This window comes from Lemur catta, chromosome 6, assembly GCF_020740605.2.
Source record: "Lemur catta isolate mLemCat1 chromosome 6, mLemCat1.pri, whole genome shotgun sequence".
NCBI lineage: Eukaryota > Metazoa > Chordata > Mammalia > Primates > Lemuridae > Lemur > Lemur catta.
This window is the reverse complement of record NC_059133.1, coordinates 66,272,791-66,296,358: the sequence shown is the minus strand read 5'-3', so window position 1 is coordinate 66,296,358 and position 23,568 is coordinate 66,272,791. Positions and strand designations below refer to the sequence as shown.

At 38.6% G+C, this 23,568-nt stretch overlaps 1 protein-coding gene across 8 annotated transcripts in view; it reads right to left on the bottom strand.

The window, feature by feature from the left end:
* The window catches only part of KIF21A (kinesin family member 21A), a 137,211-nt gene extending 117,572 nt beyond the window's left edge, over nt 1-19,639 (bottom strand). For all 8 annotated transcript variants that reach the window (XM_045554021.1, XM_045554022.1, XM_045554024.1 and 5 more), the window contains exon 1: nt 19,296-19,639. In XM_045554021.1, coding sequence (XP_045409977.1) covers nt 19,296-19,339 — 44 coding nt within the window. In that variant the 5' untranslated portion in view covers nt 19,340-19,639. The remainder of the gene's footprint in view (nt 1-19,295) is intronic.
* Nucleotides 19,640-23,568: the final 3,929 nt, after the last annotated feature.

The window sequence follows — 23,568 nt, the reverse complement described above, 5'->3', positions numbered from 1 at the left end:
ATAGTAAGTGCTTGATAAATATGTAAAAATGAACTATGTTTATTAAAAACTCACCCATACCCTCAATCTAAAACCTTACCTGCTCATCCCCTGAAGACCTGCCTTTTATTGAAGTGCTCTCAAGTAAGGCTTTCTTCTCCACCACATATAAGTCAGTGCCTGGAGGTGAGTTCTCTTCATGCTCCCTAGTGCAATTTCCAATCTACCTCTTCTCTTTCCCCCTTCAAAGACCCCAGCTTCTTTGAAGCACATGTCATCAAACTTTACTACCTTTGAACACCCTTTACTGCTGTCCCTGACACACAGCTTCACTGATGTCACTTACAGTCCATAATGTCCCCTTCACCACTAGTAGTCCTGTAAGTACTCTTGCCAACTTCAAATCCCCTACATCCAACAACATAATCTCGTAGTTCCTTGCCCTCCTTAAAACCATTCTCATTTCTGTTAAAAAAATGCAATCAAAAAAGAACTACTTCATCTTTTTACATCCAGATCCACCAAATCACATGCATTATTGATTCCACTATGTCCTCACCTAGCATTCTCTCCTTAACCTACTACAATCAAGTACTCCATTGAAATAGCTCATATCTGAGTCACCAATAACTTAACTCTTACCAAAGCCAATGGTCAATTTTTGCTCACATCTTACTTGACTTCTCAGCAACATTTGAAACCAACTTCTAGGGCAACATACTTCTTACCTCACTACTCACTGCTCTTCTCCAGTTTCCTTGACTGGATTTTCTTTGGCCTCTAAATTTTAGAGTGTCCCATAGCTCTTTCCCCATAAGTCTTCCCTACTCTTCTCTCTTTATGGGTGAATGTATCCAGTGGCATGGCTTCAACCCTCTAAATGCTGTTGACTCTCAAAAGTTTATCTTCAGACCAGACATCTTCCCTGTGATCTGAACTCATACATTCAATAACAACTTCATAGCAATCTCACCACAAAGTAGAACTATGATCTCATCCCCCCAAAAATCAATTTCCTTTCAAAATCCCAAACCTAAGAATCTACTTAAATTTTCTCTTCTCATCACACTCTTTATCAGCAAGTTCAAACAACTCTATCTCCCCAAACCTACTCTTCATCACTTATACTATTTTTTAGTCCAAGCCACCTTCCTCTCCCTCTTGAAACACAAACGTAGTTTTCTCACTAATTTCACACCTCCATTTTAACTCTTAAAATGCAGTCCACCTTGTACCTAGCAACTAGCGTTTTCTTTCTGAAATGTAAATCAGATCATGTCACATCTCCACTTGAAGCTCTCTAAAGGCTTCCCACTAAAATTAAAATAAAGTACAAAATTTCCACCCTGAACTACAAGGCCCTCCATGATCTACCTCCTGCCTACGTCTCTGATCTTACCTATCACCATCTTCTTTCCTATTTTCTATATCTATCTATACTGCTCTTTTCATCATTCCACTATGAGGCCAGCCGATTTCTCAGGACTTTTCCACTTGCTTTTGCTTGGAATGCTATTCTCTCAGATCTTCTCATGGATCACTTCTTAATATTTGGGTGCCAACTCAAATGTGACCTCCCAACCAAGGCCAATCACTATCAAGCATATTGTTTTATCCTCTCCAGAGTGCATATCAATGTCTGAAAAAGAAAATTTTTAATGTTTATTGTCTCTATCCTCACCCAATGGTTAGCTCCTTGAGGGTGGAAACTCTTATCTTGCTTACATCTATATTCTCAACACCCAGAACACGCTTCCTGGCACATCAACAGCAGTCAAATGTTTTTTGACAGACTAAGTGAAGTCTCCATAAGGATTTTCAGAAGTATACTATATTTTTCTCTTCTCCTATTGAATACCAGAGCTGATATGCCTGCTGATGTATTAAGCACTGACAGAGAAGAACAAGGAAGATAGAAAAGAGCCTATCCTTATTCTTGAATAATTCACTACCCATCAGAAGAGGAATTAAAAACTAACAAAAAACCCAAGATAATAAAGACAATTATTTACAAAGCAATCTTTAAATAAGCATACTATCATATAATATAATTTATACTTACATATGTTGAGGGGCTATAGTGTTAAGAATATGGTAGAATTAGTCAGGAAAGGCACCCTTAAAAGAGAATAATTCTATGAGGTATATATTATCAATATCTTTACAAATGAAGAAACTGAGGCTCAGGCAAATTAAATAATTCACCCAAGACTAAAAACTAGGAAAGGAGTCAGGTTCAAACAAGGTTCCTGATGTTAAAGCCCATTTTCCTTTTAAGAAATCATGTTTCTGTCATGCCCTTATAATAAGAGCTGGCTACTCTGAAAGGTACATCTAACAGAAGTGAGATTAGATTCTAAAAAATGGAGCTGTCAAGAACATCTAGAAGTCTATCCAAGATTCAAGAGCAAAACTCTGTCAATATTAAATGTTTAACATGCTTTGGGTCTTTGAATGATAAAACAGATCACTGGTCAACTGAGAAAAAACATAACCTGGTACCCACAGAACACTGGGATTGATGAAATGGGCATACAAGGAAAAGATAAGCAGTTAACAAAGGAGTGTTAAATTGTATTCAAAATATTTTTAGAAATGAAATATTTTAGGAAATTTTCATAGAAGCTTTCTACCTCACTCAGATCCAAGCTGGCCATTCTGAATAAATATTATTAACTAACTGTGTGAGAAAAGGATATGTGGAAATTTGCGAGGATGCACACATATACACATATGTATAATGAATTCATGTCCTTGTATGTGTGGATGAACAACTGTTAATAAATATTTGCATTTAATATATGATGAAAATAGGATGAACTTCATTGACAGAAAATTTAAATAATGGAATGAGACTCGGCACGGTGGCTCACACCTGTAATCTGAGCACTTTGGGAGGCTAAGGATCCCTTCAGGCCAGGAGTTCGAGTTCAGCCTGAGCAAGAGCAAGACTCTGGCTCTACAAAAAAATAGAAAAATTAACCAGGCACGGCAGTGTGTCCCTGTAGTCCCAGCTACTTGGAAGGCTGAGGCAGGAGAATCACTCGAGCTCAGGAGCTGGAGGTTGCAGTGAGGTTGCAATGATGACACCCCTGCACTCTAGCCTGGGTGACAGAGCAAGACCCTGTCTCAAAAAAAAAAAAAAAAGGAATGAGCACAGAACTTAGGAAATCATTAGAAAAGATAAATACAGAAGAAAAGAAAAATAAACCAATGAATCTATGTTAAAGATTAGGAGATTGCAAAGATTAGCTGTCATGGGACCCAAATTATTAAGAAGCATTTACATTACTATTTTGGAAAATAAGGGTCATTTTTCTACCTGAGAAAGTTTCTAATGTGATTACAATGTCTATAGGGGTAGATTATTCCAATAGCTTAGACATAATGTGTTTATACTTCATTTTTGGCATGTTTCATGGGAGAGCCATCAGGTCATGTATAGACACGTAAGACTCTCTCAACTGGACTGAGTTTTTCAAGGGCAAAATCCATATGTGATTCATCTTGCACTTCCCTAGGAAAGTATGTTGGTCTTAGTGAGGTTCAAAAACTAATAAATTGAATTTAACTAAATTAAAGTGCACTGAATTGATCTGATCTGAATTGAATTGGAATGGTCAGGGATGGGAGCTACTTATTATCCTTACAAATTCATTTCTTTAGATATCAGAATACTTACTTAACTTCTGCTGTGCTTAACAGTGAGCTTGGAGCAACGCCTTTCTTTTTACATTTTACTCACTGCACTTAAAGAGAGCCTGTAATGTACTTGGCAAAAGTATTATCCACTTTATACACAGAAGAACCTGAGTCATAGAAATGTGTAACGTTATTTTTCCACAGGGCTACTTTTACACCATCACCATCTCAAGTCCATGGAATAAAAGGGATTTGAACTCAAAGTCCAACAGCATTACTTTAATCACCAAAGTTCATTTTAAAAGATTCTATTGTAAAAGGAAAATTGTGTAATGTGCAAATAAACAAAAGGAAAAAAGGCACAAACATGACTGCTTTGGGAAACAGAAATTCCTGTTACTGCATCTTTTCTTTTTTCCAGGTAAATAGAGAACATAGTTCTCATCAGAATGTATAAAAACAATTCCAATACATAAGCATCTGTTTTGCAATATGAGGGTAGGGGTAATTTTGAAAGATACTCATCCTTAGTTATATAACTATTTCTACCATTGTGTTCATTATTTTAATATCTTATATTTGGATGATTCTTTTGCTTGTCAAAGACAGCAAACAGGGCTCTCTTAGTCATCCTCAACAGTTCATTTAACTTTCTACCACATATATTCTAGGTCCATCTGTCACCATAGTGTTTCATTTCACAGTAAACCAACTTTTGTGAAGGGCATAAAAGGTATCTGTTTTAACAGTTCGATCAAGTTTGTTTTCTAAACAGGTCTGACTTAAAAAGTGAAGTTTGTTTTCAAGATCATTTAAGTTTCAGGCTTCATTTGTTGATATCTCATCTCTCTGAAACTTGTTTTTCAATGCAAACTCACTAATCTAGTCAAAGGTTTCAACAGCTAATATTGTGTAAACAGTAAAGACCCAATTACTGAGTGAGGTGCTAAGAAAAAAAGAGAGCCATAAATACTTGTTTGTTGATTTTTTTCTTATTTAACCATGGCAATTAAAATATAAAGATGACTTGTCTCATAACTACAAATAAAAACACAAATGTCTTTGCTAAATTAGCAAGAGAACACTATCACTCCAGTCAGTCTTTAAAAATGACTTCACACTAGGTATGCCACATGGAAATAATGAGATATTCTCTTAGAGTTTATATATAAAATGTGTGTGTGCATCTGATCACTTTTGGGATCTTAGTAAAAATCCTGTTGGTATAAGCTCAGGTTAATGATATACTAAGCCATATAATTAAGAGGTTTAAGGATTAACATGACAGTCAGCTCCCCTTGCCAGGTAAGCAGTTGGAAATCAATAAGTATCCCCCATGTCCTTAAAGATCAACAGGAAAGGAATGTAATTCCATTAGTATACATACCAACAGAGAACAAAGATTAAGAAAATATTTTATTCAAATTGCTCCAGAGAGTACAATCATCTCAATCTTGACTTTCACAACGCAACATACTCAGAAAAGAAAAACCAAGACATCCATTCTATCACATAAAAACAATGCTGATGACTTCAGCTGGTGATAATAAGGTCATGTATTATCAAATATAAAGGTACCTTTTTCATCCCTTTTCTTCATCATTAGAGACAGACATAATAAATTATAAAAAGGGGGCCCAAGTAAAGGCTTAAAAGAATCTCTGTTAAAGAAATAGATTTTTACAAATTAATCCAACTAACATTTATTGTGGATTACTATGTGCCAGGCATTATTCTGAGTGCTTTATGTCAATTAATTCTTATAAAAATCCTATGATGTTAGTACTCTTATTATCTCCACTTCACAGATAAAGAAACCAACCAAGATGAAAGTGGAGTTTTATAAACAAGAGCTCATCAAAGAAATTATCCCTACCTTGAGGTGATTAAAAAAGAAATTATGGTTAGTCAATAGACATCACCTAGAAGAGCAAAAATAGAGTTAGAGATAGAAATAGAAAGGTGGAGAGAAAAAGAAGTAAGAGATAAAAGGAGGAGGAGGAGGAAAAAGAAGAGAGGTAAAACTAAAAGAAAAAAGAAAAAGAATCTAACATCTCCCAAACACTTCTAAACAACATTTTATAATCTTAACAACCCTATAACATAGGTATTAACTCTATTTTATAGATGAGAAAACTAAGTCTCATAAAGGTTAAGTGACTGTCCTGAAATTTTTGAACTCAATTCTTTGTGACTCTAAAGCCCATAGTCTTTTTTCAATAAGCCATGCCGTAAAAGAAAATAAAATTTAAAAAGGGGTAGGGGTGAGGACAAGAGAGAAAATTAATAGGACTGTGGAGCCAGAAAAAGAGAGAGGGGATATCAACCAGTTCTCATCAGCTCGATAGATACTGGAATGAGATGGCATCATTGCCACAGAGCCTTGATGCTTTTACTCTGGAATACAGGGCTGCAGGATGATTGAACTAAAGAGCCAGGATGGCTACTTGTTATCAAGAATTGGTGCCCTTAATTCCCTCACACATTCTTCTTCCCTATCCCATCCCATTGTCGGTGACCCTGCTGTGAAAAAAGCAATGACTGACTCACCTAGGTGTGCCAACCCCATACTGAGCAATTGCAGAGTGTGCACCAGTGGCCCGATCTAACTCTGCACACAATCTCTGGGCTGTTTTATCAAAAGTAAGATGCCAAGCTGTCACTGTGCATATATTGTATGGCCTCAGCAGAAGCCAACAAAACTATTTTCATATTAATGCAAAGGTACATAAAGTTCAGGAGTGACCAAAATTTTCCATTGCAAAATGACAATCAGGAGAGCTACAGATGAGGATTTAAACTTCAAAATTTCTTGACAAACCCATATATGCTTTTTAACCAAAATATCATAAGAGCTTGAAAATCTTTTTCAGCAACTGATATGAAGAAACAAATACAGGCTTGAAGCTCTGATTCGGGTTGGGCAAGGGCAATATACATAACCTAAACATTTGTACCCCCGTAATATACTGAAATAAAAAAAATGAAAAATAAATAAATAATAAAATCTAAAAAAATAAATTAAAAAAAGAAAATTATCAATTTCTTTTTGCTTATTAGCATTAATATACTTTCTACCATGTTGGCCAGATTCAATCAACTCCTTTGTGTGTGTGTGTGCGTGTGTGTGTGGGGGGTGTGTTCCATGTCAATCCTATACTGCTACGATTTAATGTGTCCCCCAAATTTCATATGTTGAAAACGTAATTCCCAAATTCACATGTCGGTTGGAGGTAGGGCTTTGGGGAAGTAATAGGATTAGATCAGGTCATCAGGGTGGCGCCCCCATGATGGGACTGGTGACTTTATCAGGAGAGAAAGACCTGAGTGGACACACTCCCTCCCTCTTCCCATGCGATGTCCCTCTACCATGTTACAATATAGCAAGAAAACCCTCACCAGATGCCAGCGCCACCCTCTTGGACCTCTCTGCCTCCAGAATCGTGCGCTATATACACTGTTTCCTTTACAAGTTACTCCTATGTGGTATTCCGTTATAGCAACAGAAAATAGACTAAGACACATGCCAAAATGGCAGCTTCTCAATCTCAGGTGATTTTAGGTTCAAAATATACTAGGGACTCCAGGCTGACATGGGGTAAAGGAGAAAACTAAACAACTAGGCTGGCCAGAGGCCTGCATTACATGGCAGTGAAGTGAGGTCCAGAGGTAACTCAGACTTGATCAGTGCCAGCCAGCCTGTGTACACAAGTGGGATCAATATGATGGCAGCTTCTAGTTCTGAGTGGCCCAGATGAGTTGAAGGAGATCCCAGATGGAACAAAAGGGAACAAGTTTCCCTTTTGTCTCCACAGAAAGGGGGCTTTCAATAATTTCACTTAATCAAGTGGGTTTACATTCAAGATATGGTGAAAGAGATAGAAATCAAGAAACCAAGTCTGGACAAACAAAATACGAGGTTATAGTGAAGGTTATGAACCTAAAAGCACAGGCACAATCAATAAGTTTGGAGAAGCAAAACAAATTTCAGACTAATGGGTTGGCGGAGCAAAAACCACTGCTCTGATTTACCATGGCTTTATTTAGGACTGACCCAGAAACTCAAGAGGGACTGAGTCTGCCCATTTAGGGCATCGGACTTCATCTGAAAGAGATTAACGAAGACACGGATTCAAAGGCCAGCCACAGTCATAGAACACATGCGTGTGAAAAATTATGACGAGTTATACCAAGTTAATAAAAAATTAAGAACGAAAGGTAACTAAAGAAACCCTAGACTCAAAGACAAGAACTGAATCTGCTACAAAGGCAACAGAAGATCCAATTACGCTTATGTAACAAAATAGATAAGAATATAATCAAGGACAGATGGAATTTGTTGCCAATCTAAGGGCAAGTTGGCAAACTAAAATTCAAAAGCCTCATATTGTATTGCCGAAATTGACACTTGAAAATGTCACAGATGTCACATTTGGATTAAGGAACTTTAAATGGCAGGTCAAATAACCAGGAATGAAATCTGTAATCTCATGTTGAATTAGCAGTTGACAACCTCCATTATAGGGCCAGACAGATGCAGACTAGGTGACCAACAGCTTACTCAAACAGAAGTGTTTTGTGTTGACATTAGGTAAAAACAAGCAAAATAAATGCCTTAGAAACGCTTTGATTTTCAAGGAACATGAAACAGTTATGAACTTGTGTTTGATTTACCATCAGTGGCTTAGAATAATATGTTGAGCAAATGTCTATATTATCCTAATACATTATATCTTTCTATAGATATAGGTGAAAAGTTAAAATTAAACATCTATATATCTTTTCCTGAAAAGCATCCTCAGTACCATAACACTTAACCACATATTCTGTGTTAACAGCACTACGCTCCCCACTTTAATTCCAGGAAATTATCATTTGTAGAGTCAGTGCTTATCAGCAGAAATGAAAACATTACCAAGAATCACCGGAGACAACACAACTCTTAGAAAAATGAAATTAATGCCCTTATTAAATAATAAAGGCTTGCCAATTAAATTACTATTGGACGCACTGAATTTAATATATATAGTACTGAATTATTGAAATAAAGCAGATGGTATATAATATTTGGCATGTTAATCAAAATATCCTTCCTTAATATAAAGACAGGGGAAAATCCTCATGCTATACTCTAAAGTGATAAATACCAAGTTAAAAAAGGATATCCACATGCTAATTATAACACTTTAAAAAATGTAGGTATACATATGAAAATAGACTAAAAAGAAATATACCAAAATGCAAATAGTAATTATATTAGTGTGGTGAACTATCATTGACTGTTTTTCTCATCTGTTCCCTGATACTTTTCCTAATGTGATTACCCTATTTCAATAGGGAAAAAAATTAAATAAAAATAACTTTCTTATGAAATTACAAGCTGATTTTTAGACAATTAGACAAGGCTTGCAAGATCTATTTCTTGTTTCTAACTATCAGTTTTCTTTTAAAACGCCTTCAGCTAAGTCTTCACATTAAGTTCTATCAATGAATATTGTAGGTACATTGCCCCATCAGCTCCAGGTCCCAGAAAAAATTATTTAAAAAGTAAATTTATAATTAAAAATTATATACATTATTACTTCTGCTCCTTTCACTCAGTTTACCCCTTATAGTGCTCTTTTATCCATAGCCTAGTTTAATGGCTTGTTGCCACAGTTGATGAGAAGCAGCAAAAGGAAAGCATTAGCAATAGTTTCAAAAATCTAGTACAAGCTAATTCAGAAGGAAAATTCACATTTTTATTATCTAATTTACTCATCATCCTCTTACACTAGATTAAGAAATTAGTAAAAAGTATAACTCAGGGTAGGTGCAGTGGCTCATGCCTGTAATCCTAGCACTTTGGGAGGCCAAGGCTGGAGGATCGCTTGAGAGCAGGAATTCAAGATCAGCCTGAGCAACATAGCTAGACTCCATCTCTACAAAAAGAAAACTTAGCTGGGTGTGGTGGCACAAGCCTGTAGTCCCAGCTACTCAGGAGGCTGAGGCAGGTGGATCGTTTGAGCCAAGGAGTTTGAGGTTGCTGTGAGCTATGACGATGCCATGGTGCTCTAGCCTGGGCAACAGAGTGAGACCCTGACTCAAAAAAAAAAAAAAAAGGTAAAACCCAAAACTATTATTGCTCTTACAAAGTACATGGTTGTAACTTTACAAAACACTAAAAACTATACCAATTAAAAGCCTATGTGGGGAAAGAAAGAATAAAAGTGGTGGATTCTACTAAACTATAAAAAAAAAAGTGGTAGGGTAGGGCAGGATGGTATGTGATTATGTAATGTTGTATCATTTATAGTGGTTCAAGTAATAGACACTCAAAACACAAAAAAATAGATACAAACACCTTTGAAACACTTTGCAAATTCCAGTTATGGGTTACACATCAGAGAATAACTAACCCAATTGCTAGAGTTTGGAATATAACCAACATGCCCATCGTTGATGTCTTAGTCTATTTTGTGTTGCTTTAACAGGGTACCACAGACTGGATAATTTATAATGAATGGGGGAAGCCCAAAGTCAAGGGGCCTGCATCTGGCAAGGTCCTGGCTGCATCATCCTATGGCAGAAGGCGAAAGGGCAAGAGCATATGCTCAGGAGAGCAAGAAGGTGCTGAACTCGCTTTTATAACAAAGCCACTCTTAAGGTAATTAACCCACTCCCTTGATAATGACATTATCAGAGCCCTCCTGAACTAATCACCTCTTATTAGGCCCCAGCTCCCAACACCATTGTATTGGGGATTAAGTTTCCAACACATGAACTTTGGGGGACACATTCAAACCATAACAGTTAGTTATATCAAATTCATCTCTAATAATATTACTATCTATGTTTGTGTAAAAACCATTTTCCAAGTGTTTTCATATGGTTGTCTCTTTTGATTCCTTCCCAAATCTACTGAGATAGGTAGAAAACTACGTAGCCAAGACTGAATTTATCATGGGTAAGAGTATAGACCAAACAGTCTTCTAACCCTCCAGTACTATTCTTTTATATTCTATTATATCACTTTGGCTTCAATGGCTTTAATGGCTCTAGCTTATGAGATTCCTGTACACAGTGGACACTCAATAATTATGTAATAAATGAATAAATTTTGATCCAAAAAAGTAAACACAATCAAGAGTAATACAACTGAGGGTAGATATGCCATATGCCTCACTAATATACCATGTGATCAATATGCTGCATCATTATCAACTACATTGACTTTCTCCAAGGTCTCTTGTTCCAGCTTGCTGAAAGATAAAGTCTCCTATTTAAAGCAACTCCTAATTGAGTTTGTAGCTGTGTCAAAGAATGTGAATGTCTATTCTGAAAAACTTTAATTCCTTCATCATATTCAGAGATCTATGATATTGTCATGCCCAAGTGACAGACATAGCTCTCCAAAGTTAAGAATAATTCAAATCCAATTTCACAAACTAAAATCCTACTGCATATTAACAGATCTGAAAAGTGGGGAATAAACCTTGAGCTGTCCTTGATTATTTTTAGCTCACAGGAGGGTTCATGATCTCTACCTCTCCACTACCAAGTTTCAACATTTTTCTTGGTTCTTTTCTCTTCCTAAGGAAGCATATGAGGGTGAACAAGTCACCAAAGTAGATTGACCCTGGGGTTAAATCCCAAATGACCTTCATTCCAAACTAAGCATTTAGATACCTACTTGTTTCAAATCAATAATCCCAATGTCCTTCAAATGTTCTATTATAATAATGCTGCCAACACTTTAATACCTTCTTTAAAAAAAAAAAGCATTAAATATTCTTTGAGTTTTGGGAACATTTCAAGCAGACAGTAAAAATCATCATATTGTATATGTCTCTCCTATTGGAATTTCAGAGGGAAAGAGAAAAGAATTACCTAAGAAAGGTCTACGGCCCCAAAAGCCATAAATTTCTCTGCATGACAGCAATCTAGAAAAGCTTTGCGTAGAGGTGGGATTTAGGGCACTTTTGGATGACAGGCCTCCATCACAATCAAAATGTGTTGTATTCTTTATTTTCTTCTGAAATAAGGATGGGAAGGGCTTAGACGTTGTTTAAAAGCCTAAGAACCACCTATCTAGTGAAGTAACACTCAAAAGGGGATCTCTTGAAACCACTCTGATTTCTACCTCTATCTTCCGTTCCAGATCCCAATAAATACGCTTCACCCCACCTCCCCCTCCAGCCACCTTCCCTGTTGTGAGGCTGTTATTACTAGAATGTGCTCTAATCCTTTAGTCTGCTGGAGTTAAAAAAAAAAAAAAAAGAGTGTTAAGAACCAAGGTGGGGAAGAGAGGGGAAGCCACATGTCCCGGGCCTAGAATTCACCAAAAAAACTTATATTTACATGTTTGAAATTATTTCCAAACCAGGCTACATACAAATTATATTTCTGTTGTTATTAAAGCATTATGTGTTACATGTAAATGGTGAAAGCAGTCTACATTATTTTTATAATACAGTTCTGGCATTTGTTCTTATTTTAATATACCATAAACCTCAAAATTTAGACCTGGGTTTCTACCCCTGGAGTCCCTCTCTCTTTACCTCTGAGAGATCCTTGTTAGAATCACTGATATAGTTCCCAGAATTGAGGCACTCACACAGCCAAAATAATGGGCACTGAGGGTGGAGGAACTCATCTAAATATCAAACTAAACTTTTATAAGCCATGCTTAAGGGATAAAAACTATACTGTTGATTTTTTGGTTTTTGTTTTAATATAAAGATATTCTATTTCTGGGAATGACAGAACATGACAGAACATGACATGAAGTCCTAGAAAATCCACAGCACTAAGCAACAGAAGCCTTGAGCTTCTAGCTGTATGACCTCAAGCAATTCTTTCAACTTCTCTAGGCCTTTATTGCCTCAACTATCTCAAAGAAGAGGCCTCAACCAGCTGGTCCCTTCAAAGTCCCTTTCAACTTTAAAATCTATTTTGTCAATAATTTTAGGGGTATAATTCCAGTACTTAGTGGCTGAAAAACCATAAAATAAAATGTTTAATATATAATTCTTTGAAAATTATTTTAGAGACAGGTTCTTACTATGTTACCCAGGCTGGAGTGCGGTGGCTATTCACAGGTACAACTGTAGTACACTGCAGTCTCCAACTCCAGGCCTCAGACGATCCTCCTGCCTCAGCGTCTCAGAGTAGCTGGGACTACAGTCATGTGCCACTGTACCCAGCTTTATAAAGTTTTAATAATTGCAGAAAACAAATGACAAAAGAACCTTAAATACAATTCTTAAACATTCAAAAAGATCTCACAATAATTGTATGGTATTATGAAAACTGTCCTTTTGGCTTGCTGTCATTTGCTTCAAATAATGCCTGAGCCGTAGGAAAACTATTTTAACACTCTGAGAAGATTAAATAGTTAATCCACTGGAAAATCACATTGAATTCACAAATCCTCTTTCCAGACAGAAGTATTGAAAATAACAACACACACTTTGTTTTATTTTCAATAAAATTATTCTAATGACATACATTATATAAATACTGTCTATTATCTGACTTGCATTTTCATTGATGTGTTTTGCTTCCTAATCTGAAACTCAGATTCAGGTCATATGTGATTTTGACAGAAAAGAACAATTTATAAGTCAGAGTCTCACAGGTGAGTTGTAACATGTCTTGGGGGAAAAACATCCATAATAATGAATATTTCAAGTCAACTTCTTTGAGAAGAAATTGATGAGAATTGGAAGATTAAGCAGATTACAGTATTAATTGCCAAGATAATTTCTGCTTTCATGGCTTCACTAAACTGGAATTTCTAGTGCATCATTCACTACCCCATAATTATGCATCAAAATATTAACCAATTAGCAGGTAAAATGGCAAGAGCTCAAGGGGTAGTAATAATTAGACATGAAACCTGAACTTCCATGGAGTTCCAAATAACAAACAGGTCCACCACACTTTATAAACTTAATCAACTATATCTGAAGAAAAAGTACCAACTCATATTTTATAAATAAGATAATTGTGTTGGCTCTCAACTCATATCATCTGATAACTCTTTAGTCTCCTCTCTGTCATTTCCATTACTTCCTGATCCAAATACATAAAAGTAGGGTATATATACCAAGTCTGACATGATATAAATAATATCCTCCTAATGCCTCGGCTTTGGAGTTCAATTTTTATATAAAATATGTTTGGAAGCAGGGCATGCTTTTTCTTTTAACTCATTGTTCTTGAGGAATGTATGGACTAAAAAAAGTGCTATTTAAAAAAGTAACTGAGAAATAAAATGTTAACTCCAACAATTGTCTTTCATTTCTACTTTGTGCCATGGATTCTATTTTTTGTTAGTACCAACACATATTGTGTATTTAAAGAGGATTATACTGCTAGGTCCAAGCTCCATGAAAACAGGGACCATGTGTGTCATGTGTGTTGTGGTAGAAAAGTGTTTGGCACATAGTAGGCATTTAATAAATATTTGCTGAATTAAGGAAGGAAGGAATAAACAAATGACCAAACACCAAATAACTATCTAATTCCATAAAATAAATGTTGGCCATGCTTACCCACTCCCATATTTTCTAAACATTAAATTGTTCCAAATAATTACCTCACATGTCTATTTAGTGTTTCAGCTTAAAAGACCCTTATTACATTGAAATTAATACACACAAAAATTTTTAAACATTTGGAAATATGTTTAAGAACATGGAAACAGATGTCAGAAATCTGAGTGTGAGTTCCAGTTCTGGTACTTAGTGGCAGAGAAATCTTGAGACTCATTTTTTTTCTCTGTAAAATAGAGATGATAATATCTGTCCAGCTACCTCATAGGATCATAACATAGATTAAACAAAATATTGTTCATGTGCATTATAACCAGAATGGGACAAAGAGACCATAACAGCCTACATGGTTTTTTTTTTTTTTTCAGTAACAAGGGTACCTAAATAAAATATATTATTGGGAAAGTAAAGTTTGGAATGTTAAAATAGTTCCTGTTAATATAGAGGCATCATTAGTGCCAACAGTTTGACTAACGACAGCAACAACAAAAGTCATATGTAACAGACTGCACACGAAGGTGTTATAATTCTTAACATCTGTAGGTTGCCACCTCAGCATAGGGAAAAAGAAAAGTATAGAGAGGTCACATTGTAAATAAATGCTAGTGACAGACCTAAAACTGAGCTTCTGAGTACCCAACCACCCCTTAGGCCTGCTGAGCAATGACACTTCTTAAAAGTGCTTTAGTAAGGTGAAAACATGGCAAACTGAAACATAAATTAGACCACATTACACACTAATCCAAACTCACTGTCAAGGATATATACAATTCTCTGCCAAAGCCAAGCAAAGAAATTTTAGTTATCAGATACAATGACATGGAAACACAAAAGTCCCTTCTGTATCTCTACTTTCATCAAGCTCTTGACATATTTTGCAAGCTAAAGCTCTGGAAAAAGTTTCAAATCTGTTGTGTCAGCAGTCAGAGATAAGGAAAAGGACACATCAGCTCATATTATCTTAGATTTAGAATTCCAAATGTTTAATTGAATTTACCATTTTGAGTTAAGTATTCAGTGCAAGTCAATATACTTAGATAATAAGAATAGAATATACATTATAAATCATTGTTCATTTTTGATTCATTTGATGACATCTAAGCCATCCATTCAACTTACCACATTTTCTAGAAAATCAGCAACCATATTATTAAGTCCAGAAATCAATACCTTTCTATACCTATGCACCCTGAGGAAAAAAAATGTTGCTATTAAATCACATCTTACGTACATACATATATATATGTATGTGTGTGTGTGTGTGTGTGTGTGTGTGTGTGTGTGTGTATCCACACTAAAAACAGACACCCAATATTTTGGTATATTCTTGACCTAAGGGTGTGGTTAGTCCATGATAGAGAGGTTGTAAACAGTTTTATTCTATACTTATTCCTCACATTTTTTTAAATTATAGGGCAGCACTAGTCACATATACACTTTCATAATTTCTAATAGCCACATTTTTAAAAAAGGAAAAAGAAATAGATAAAATTAATTTTAATACAATTTTATTTAACTCAATGTAATCAAAATATCGTTTCAACATGTAATCAATATAAAGGTTACTGAGATACATCTTATTTATTATACATTCACTTTTTCAGACTAAGTCTTGAAATCCAATATATACATTATACTTACAGCATATGTTAATTGGGATACTAAATTTTCATCAGAAATACTTTATCAGTATTTAGATTTCATAAACTTTACAGTTGAAAAAGTAGATCCACACAACCAAGTTGTTTGAAGCATACTTAAAAGTTTCTCATAACTGGATCAAGGACCAGTTTTTAAATTTTAATTTTAATTAGTTAAAATTAAACAAAATTAAAAATTTAGTTCCTCATTAGCATTAATCATAATTCAGGTGTTCAATGGCCACATGGGGTGGAACAGCAAGGGCTGTCATCTGAATCCACATCTCCTTCAATGAAAAATAACCCGCAGAACACCTCAAATATACTGTCAAAAGGTATTTTTGGAAATTGAATAAAAAAATGTTCTCCCTAAACAAGAAACTTTCTGTTTAACATCTTCTTCTTAAGCCTTATATGACCCATGCACTTATTTTGAGAAACCTACAATAGAGTCACGAGCTTTAACATACTGATAAGCCTCTAATAAAACCCAAGCACCTCTAGCGCAATTTGTGCATTTACACAAGTGGAGTCAACTCTCCATTACTTGTTATTATATTATTCATCTAAAGAGAAAAACAGGTCAAATGCTTCTGTTGACTTTGTGTATAGATGCAAAATTTTGTGTTGATTTGTTTATGTTGCTGATGAATGACTCCCACCCCAAACTGGAGGTAGGATCACAGGACACTAGACAGATTAAAGAATCTGAGAAAATATTTTAGTTGATTTAAGTTCAGGTCCTCTCTTTCCGGAAGATGTATCTTTTCTGCCAATATGGAGATGTGAATAACCTCTCAAAGCCATTCATTTGTAATTGAACTCATCAAGCTGTCTGGGTTGGAACCCTCATTATGCCATCTGCTAGCAGCTTAACTCTGGGTAGTTTACTTAATCATTCTGTGCCTCATCTATAAAATGGCCATAATAATAACAGGACCTAAGTCACAGATTGTTGTGAGGAATAAATGAGATTTTACATGATATAAAACATCTTAACACACAGCACTAACCCTGGCATATGATATGTATCAAACAATCATTACTATTTTTAGCTCAGAAATCAGGATAAAAGAGATGGGGATATACCTTCAGTAAAAATTTGTTATAAATGAATAATATATATCCAAGCACTTTACAAATACTAAAGTGTTATATAAACATAAGTTATTTTTGTCCTATATAAAGTAAGTTTTGAGAGTAGCTCTGTTCAGAGAACAATGTATTTAATGAAAAAAATCCCCAATTTCACCAAACTGGATTTTCACAATGTGGCTTACTAAGTTCTTTTTAAAGCTTCTTTCTATAAAGCTTTCCCCCCAAAATCAGACCCACATTCATTCACCTAAAAAGTGCTAACATGCATACCAAAAGCAACCATAAGTTATTTGGCTGGGCACAGTGTGTCATGCCTATAATCCTAGCACTCTGGGAGGCTGAAGTAGGAGGATCACTTGAGGTCAGGAGTTCGAGACCAGCCTGAGCAAGAGTGAGACCCTGTCTCTACAAAAAAGTAGAAAAATTAGCCAGGAGTGGTAGCTCGCGCCTGTAGTCCCAGCTACTCAGGAGGCTGAGGCAGGAGGATTGCTTGAGCCCAGGAGTTCCAGGTTGCAGTGAGCTATGATGATGCCACTGCATCATGCCAGGGCAACAGAGTAAGACTCTGTCTCAAACAAAAACAAAACAAAACAAAACCAATCATAAGTTATTTATCAATAGATGCCATTTGAGGGTCATCCATGGCTCTGCTTGCCTCCATTGGAAGCAGCATCAGATTTAATAGAACGGTCAACTAATTACCTTATGATATTCTAGAGAATACATACATAAAAATCTCAAATCTCTAAAAATAGTTTTTCTCACAGCCAAATGATCTGTTTTCATTAATATTTTTTGCTCCTTCTTCACCTTCCTTGATCAGATATGTTAATAAAATTACCTCTTACTGGGTTTTCTATCTTTTTCCTTCCCCTTCCTCTGCCCTGGTGCAGTCATTAATTTGTATTAAAAGGCAAGAAGAGAAGTAGTAGCAGGGAACAGTAGTATCTAACAATGGAATAAGTAGTCCTAAAATAACCAAGAAGGCCAAATTAAAACTGCAAAAGCCTTATAACAGGTGATTCTACACAGTCATAAAACTGTCACCTCTATGGGTGGTAATTTCCTCATCTATACAATGGGGGAATAAAAAAAATCTTTAAAATTCATTTTATTCTGTAAATTCGTTAAAGATACGAAGTATATATATATATATGTATATATATATATATAACTGCCATTTCTATGCCTAACCAAGATTTATCACTAAAATAATAACTACAAAAAAGGCTTACATGATAGAATTTTTTAAATAATTTTCCAGAAAGACCACAAGAGTGGAAGATTTTGAATAATTCTGAATTTCTTGGAGGACAGATTATTTTTATACCATTAAAGTATAAATAAAGAGAAGTGAATTAACAGTAGACTCCCAGAGCTGTGAAAGGCACGCGCTTACTCCACGATGAATGCTTCATTAATTTTTCAAGCAGTGTGATGATGTTGCAGTTTTCCATGAGCAACTGTCAGAGCTTTCCTTCTCGACATGTATCAAAACTGTCTAAATTGTATTGAATACTCGTGCATGTCATTGACCAAAATGTAATTTTGATGTATCTAGTATTTCAAAACACACACACACAGGCGCGTATAACGTTACTATTATTTTGTATCCACCCTGCTTAACCGCAGGATGTTTCACCTAGGCACCCATTTAACCCTTGCTCTTGCTGAAGAATTTTCCTCCTTCTACACACCTATACAAGGGTGAATTTTAACCTTAAATACAATTCCCATTCCAATGCCTGAGAGGCCAGATCTCTCTCCTCCACCCACACGCTTGTGCATATCTGGTTCCCTGTGATGCTTAGAAGACGCCCCATTTGCACAGACATCTAGAACTCGGGTGGGCGGCGGGGCCCGCAGTCGCCAGCGCTGTCAGTCTGCTGCTTTGTCTCCTGCCTCACAAGGCCGGAGCTGCAAGTACACGTATGACAGACACTCTATAAATAATTTAAAAAAAAAAAAAAAAAGCACCTTAGCCAGCAGAGAGGCAGCTCCTCCAGGCAAAGCCGGACAGGCGATCGCCCAAGGCGGCCAAACCTGAGGCGACTGCTCCCTGGGCTCCCTGGGCGCGGGACCCGGCCGAGGCGGGCGGCGACAGCTCTTCCCCGTGAGGAGTCGGGACGCCCCCGGGGACCCGGCGCCGCGCAGCCGCCAGCCACCTGCAAACGCAGACGGCGGGAGGACATCAAGGTCTCCCGGAGAGCACCCGGCCTCGCGCGCCAGGCCGGCGGGGACCCGCTGCCTCAGTTTCCTCAGCCGCCGATCCCGGCCGAGATGCCCCTCGGGTCGCTCCGACCTGGCAGCCTGCGCCCCGGGCCAGAGCAGGTCCTCCCGGCGCCCCGAGCCCGCGGCCAGCACGCCGCCCGCGCCCGCCGCCCGCGCCCGTGCTCACCTGACAGCCACCCGCACCGAGCTCTCGTCCGGGGAGCCCCACATGCTGGCGGCGGGCGGCGGCCGGGCCCCTGGGCCTCGGCACCGCAGAGCTGAGGCGCCGCCGGGGCCGCGGCGCTCGGGCGCAGAAGGCTGGTGCGGCTGAGGGCGGCCGGCTCACCTCTGCCGCGCTACAGCCATGTTGGGCGACTGAATGGAAAGGTGGCGGCGGCGCCGAGGCAGCGGGAGGAGGAGGTGATTCACCGCGCGCGGCGCCCGCCCCTTCTCCCCCGCTCACCCCCTAGGATCTGGGGCGGGGACGAGGCGCGCTTGAGTGGCAGGCCGGCCTCCGGCGGCCTCCGGGCGGCCGGCTGAGCGAGCCCTGCCCCCTCCGGTGGGGACGCGGCCTCCCAGCGGCGGGGCACGGGACTCCTCGCCCGCCGGGGCGCCCAGGGCTCCTGGCCCCGCACTGCGTCAGCGGCGGCCGCCCAGCCGGGCCCCACCGCGCCCCGCCCTGCCCTCGGCGGGACACTGCCTGGCGCTGCTGGGCAGGGCGGCGCGAGGGGGAGGGATGCCAGCCGCCGGCTGCCCACGCCCGCGGGCGACCAGCCTGTGCGCCCTTCCAGGCTCTTCTACGAGAATGAAGCGGCCGCTGCACGCGCTGGTGCCCGTGTCCCTTCAAAAATCAAAGCTTGATTCGGCAGCGTGCCAGGAACCAGCCAGCTGCTGCTCTGCTTCGGCTTTGTTTCCACGCATAGCCTTATTGTCCTCTCTGCAGCTTGGACTTTGACCCCCTTCCCTCGCCCCCCGCTAAACGCCTCCCTCCCTGCGGTCAGTCATTCATGCTAAACTGGCTCTCCGGTTTGTCCACTGTCGCGGAGCAGCTGGGCTGTTCTGCAGTCCATCGCCCTTGTACCAGCTCGTGTGGGGTAGGGAAATGATTTACTCGGGGACTCCTGAATGCGTTTCTGTTAAGTCATTTGTACACTGGTGAATGCACTGCACCCTGGTACTGCCAAGTGTTCCCCAGACTGAATCTCCACCCAGACCTGCTGTGTAGTGAATCCTTCCAAACTGATTTTTCTGTCTCTTCTGGCCTTTCGAAAGCACCTCCCAATCCCCGGATTCTGTCAACATTGACCCATTTTGGCTTCTGTTTGTCACTATTGTGCTTCCACAAGCCTTTGGATAGCTCTGTGGAAACAGCCTTTATTATCTTTTCCACAGAGCATCTTTTGTGGAGTGCCCCATACATTTCTGTAAATAAACATGTGGGTTTGTACAAAATAGGGTCATAGATTAAATGGCACTATCCAAATAAAGTCATTACCCCAAATACATACAATCTAAAATCACACACCTACTCATCCTATTCAGCCGTGACACAGCAGCGTGGCTCAGAGACGCAGCACACTTTGGAACAAACAAGAAGTGTTTAAGGATTTAAACCCATGGGAAGGGCCATGGGATATATAATTATAGATAATTGTAAACCTATTTTGTCCCTTAATCTTGCTATCCCTAAGTCTTAACAGACACATAACTGGGAGGTAAACAGGACAGAGATGAGTATCCTGTAGACCAAATTGGTGGCAAAGCTCTCCTTTGGCTACCCTTGGGAGGGCCTTCCCCAGCCTCAATATTTATCCATTAACAAATCAGAGCTGCACTTCATTCTGCCCTGGCAGGCCCATATCTAGCTGGATCTGGACTGGCCGTCTTGCCTCTTGGATTGATGAAAGCTGCAAAAAAGGTTAGAATAACTGAGCGCTTTTAGCAAGAAAATAAAGGAAGAATTTGTATCATTTAAGACCCTCTTTAAAAAAAAAAAAAACGTTCTCACTGTAATCCTAGCACTTTGGGAGGCCAAGCAGGAGGCTCACTTGAGATGAGAAGTTTGAGACCAGCTCGAAGACCCTCTACAAAAAATAGAAAAATTAGCCAGGCATGGCGACACACACCTGTAGGCCCAGCGACTCAGGAGGGTGAGACAGGAGGATCACTTGAGCCCAGGATGTCAAGGTTGCAGTGAGCTATGATGATACCACTGCACTCCAGCCTGGGTGACAGAGTGAGACCTTATCTGAAGAACAACAAAAAAAGTTCTCATAGTGAATAGCATTAATTCATGTATGTCTCCATAAGAGAGGTCACAAACAAATACCTGCAGAAGTCAGCAGGTAACTCAAGCGAGTGCAGCAGGCAAGGTGAGGATTGTGATAAAATAGAGACACAAGCCCCCTTCCAAAGGCAGTGGCCATCCTCGCCTGAGCGTTGTCTGACAGACTGCAAACCCAATACTGCCAAGTTTTTTGTTTGCTTGTATATTATATTTGTTGCTTCTCAAGAGAAAGAGAAAAATCAGACCTTTATGTGAGAACTCCTTAGTTTTAAACATCAACAACTAATTCAGCATAATATTTACATGCCATGTAAACCAATCAAAATTTGTCTCGGGACAACTTCAGTCCCAAACCACCAGGCTGGAACTTCTGCCCAAAACATTAGCACCAATAATAGCTGTGGCTTTGAGTTCATATTGCATATAGTTTCAGAAAGAAGCAGTGTAAAAATTCATATTGAATTTCAAATTTATATTGAAGACCAAGTCAGTAATTTTCTTCCAAATTTCAAAGATTATAAAAATAATTACCTATTTTGTATTTACTCCAAATTCCTTTATAGCTGCTATAATTCCTTTCCTTATGGCTTATCTAATTAATTATCTTATTTTGAAGAAAGATCCATGGGCAGAGCTTTTACCACAAAAGTTTAAATCCTATTCCAGTCATTCACTCATTAAATATTTCATAAGAGATTGCTATTTGCAAACAATGCTGAACACTAGTGATATGGAGAAGAATAATACAATGTCAACGCCTACGAGGAGCTTACCACCTAGTTCAAGGAGATAAAGTTGAAAATCCATAAGTGGGATAATAGAAATTATGATAAAAGTATGATGACTTCTACCTGGAAGGTTGAGAAATTCTTCAGGTATACTGCTCAGGATGGTCTCCCTGAGTTCACTCTTGCCTCCACAGTGCAGGAAGAATGACCTTTTAAACATAAGTTATTTATGTCTTTCTCCAGCCTGAAACCTTTGGATGGTTACCTAACACAAACAGAATACATTCTTTTAGACTTTAGGGGCCTTTACACTCTGGCCCCTCCCAACTCAGACCTCATCTTTTGCCACTCTATGCCATCCTTAACCACTACTTTTTGGTGAGACTGGCTTTCTTTCTATTTCTTGAACAGATCAAGTTTTTTCTTGCCTTAGGTTCTTTGCCCTGCCTATTCCCTCTACCTGGAATATTCTTTCCCCAGACCGTTCCGTGCTTGCCTCTTTTTGGACTTTCAGGTGTCAGCTTAAATCCTATTTTCTCAGAGGCCTCTCCTGATCACCCAATCTAAAGTAGCACCTCCACAAATGACAGCTACACGATTTGCACAACCTAGTGAAAAATGAAAATGCATGAGATCTTTTTTTAAAAAAAAAAGAGGAAAAAGTGGTGTGAAAGTTACCAACATATAAAGCTTTTTTCTTTCTTGTAAGCTCTCTCTTATCATGGTATTTTTGGGGAGTTTTTTGTTTGTTTTTTGTTTTTTTGGTTGTTGTTGCTGTTTTTTGGTTTTTTCTTTCTTTTTTTTGTGCTATTTAACATCATTCTCATAAAGAAAAGTTAAAATTTTAGATCATTTGCCTGAATTTTACCATTCATCTTTATATTGTGCATAGTATATGGTTATATTTTATTAACTGTGAATACAAGAGCATTTAATTCACATATGGAATTGTTAGCTAGATAGGGATTCCAGGTCTCCTAGGGGTGAAAGTGGGTGCTAATGCCTTGGGGCAATTGTCCCACCAACAAGAAGGACAAGACTGGGCCCCAGGCTTCTATCTTGGTCCTGCCCCACCCTGATCCTCTCCCCAGTGACTGCCATACCTCGGGGAGGAGGTAATACCCTATGAATTGGCCAGTCATAACTTAGCATGCCAGCTGCAAAAGAATGCAGAGGACTCTCTGGCCTACTGGCCTGGTGGCATAGGTACCATAAAGTCCAAAAATTGAATTAGAACAACCCGAATGCATAGTTGAGGCTCAGGTCACATGACCCCCAACTGTCTAGTCAAAGTGGTTCCATGGTGATGTCTGAACCACGGAGCTATAAAATAAGAAGCAGATCATAACCAGACCCTTTTTGCACCCTTTCTTTGACTCTCCCTTCACTGTGAAAATGGGTCCAGTTGTCATCTGTGGCATATGTATCATGCTCTGTAAACCTAT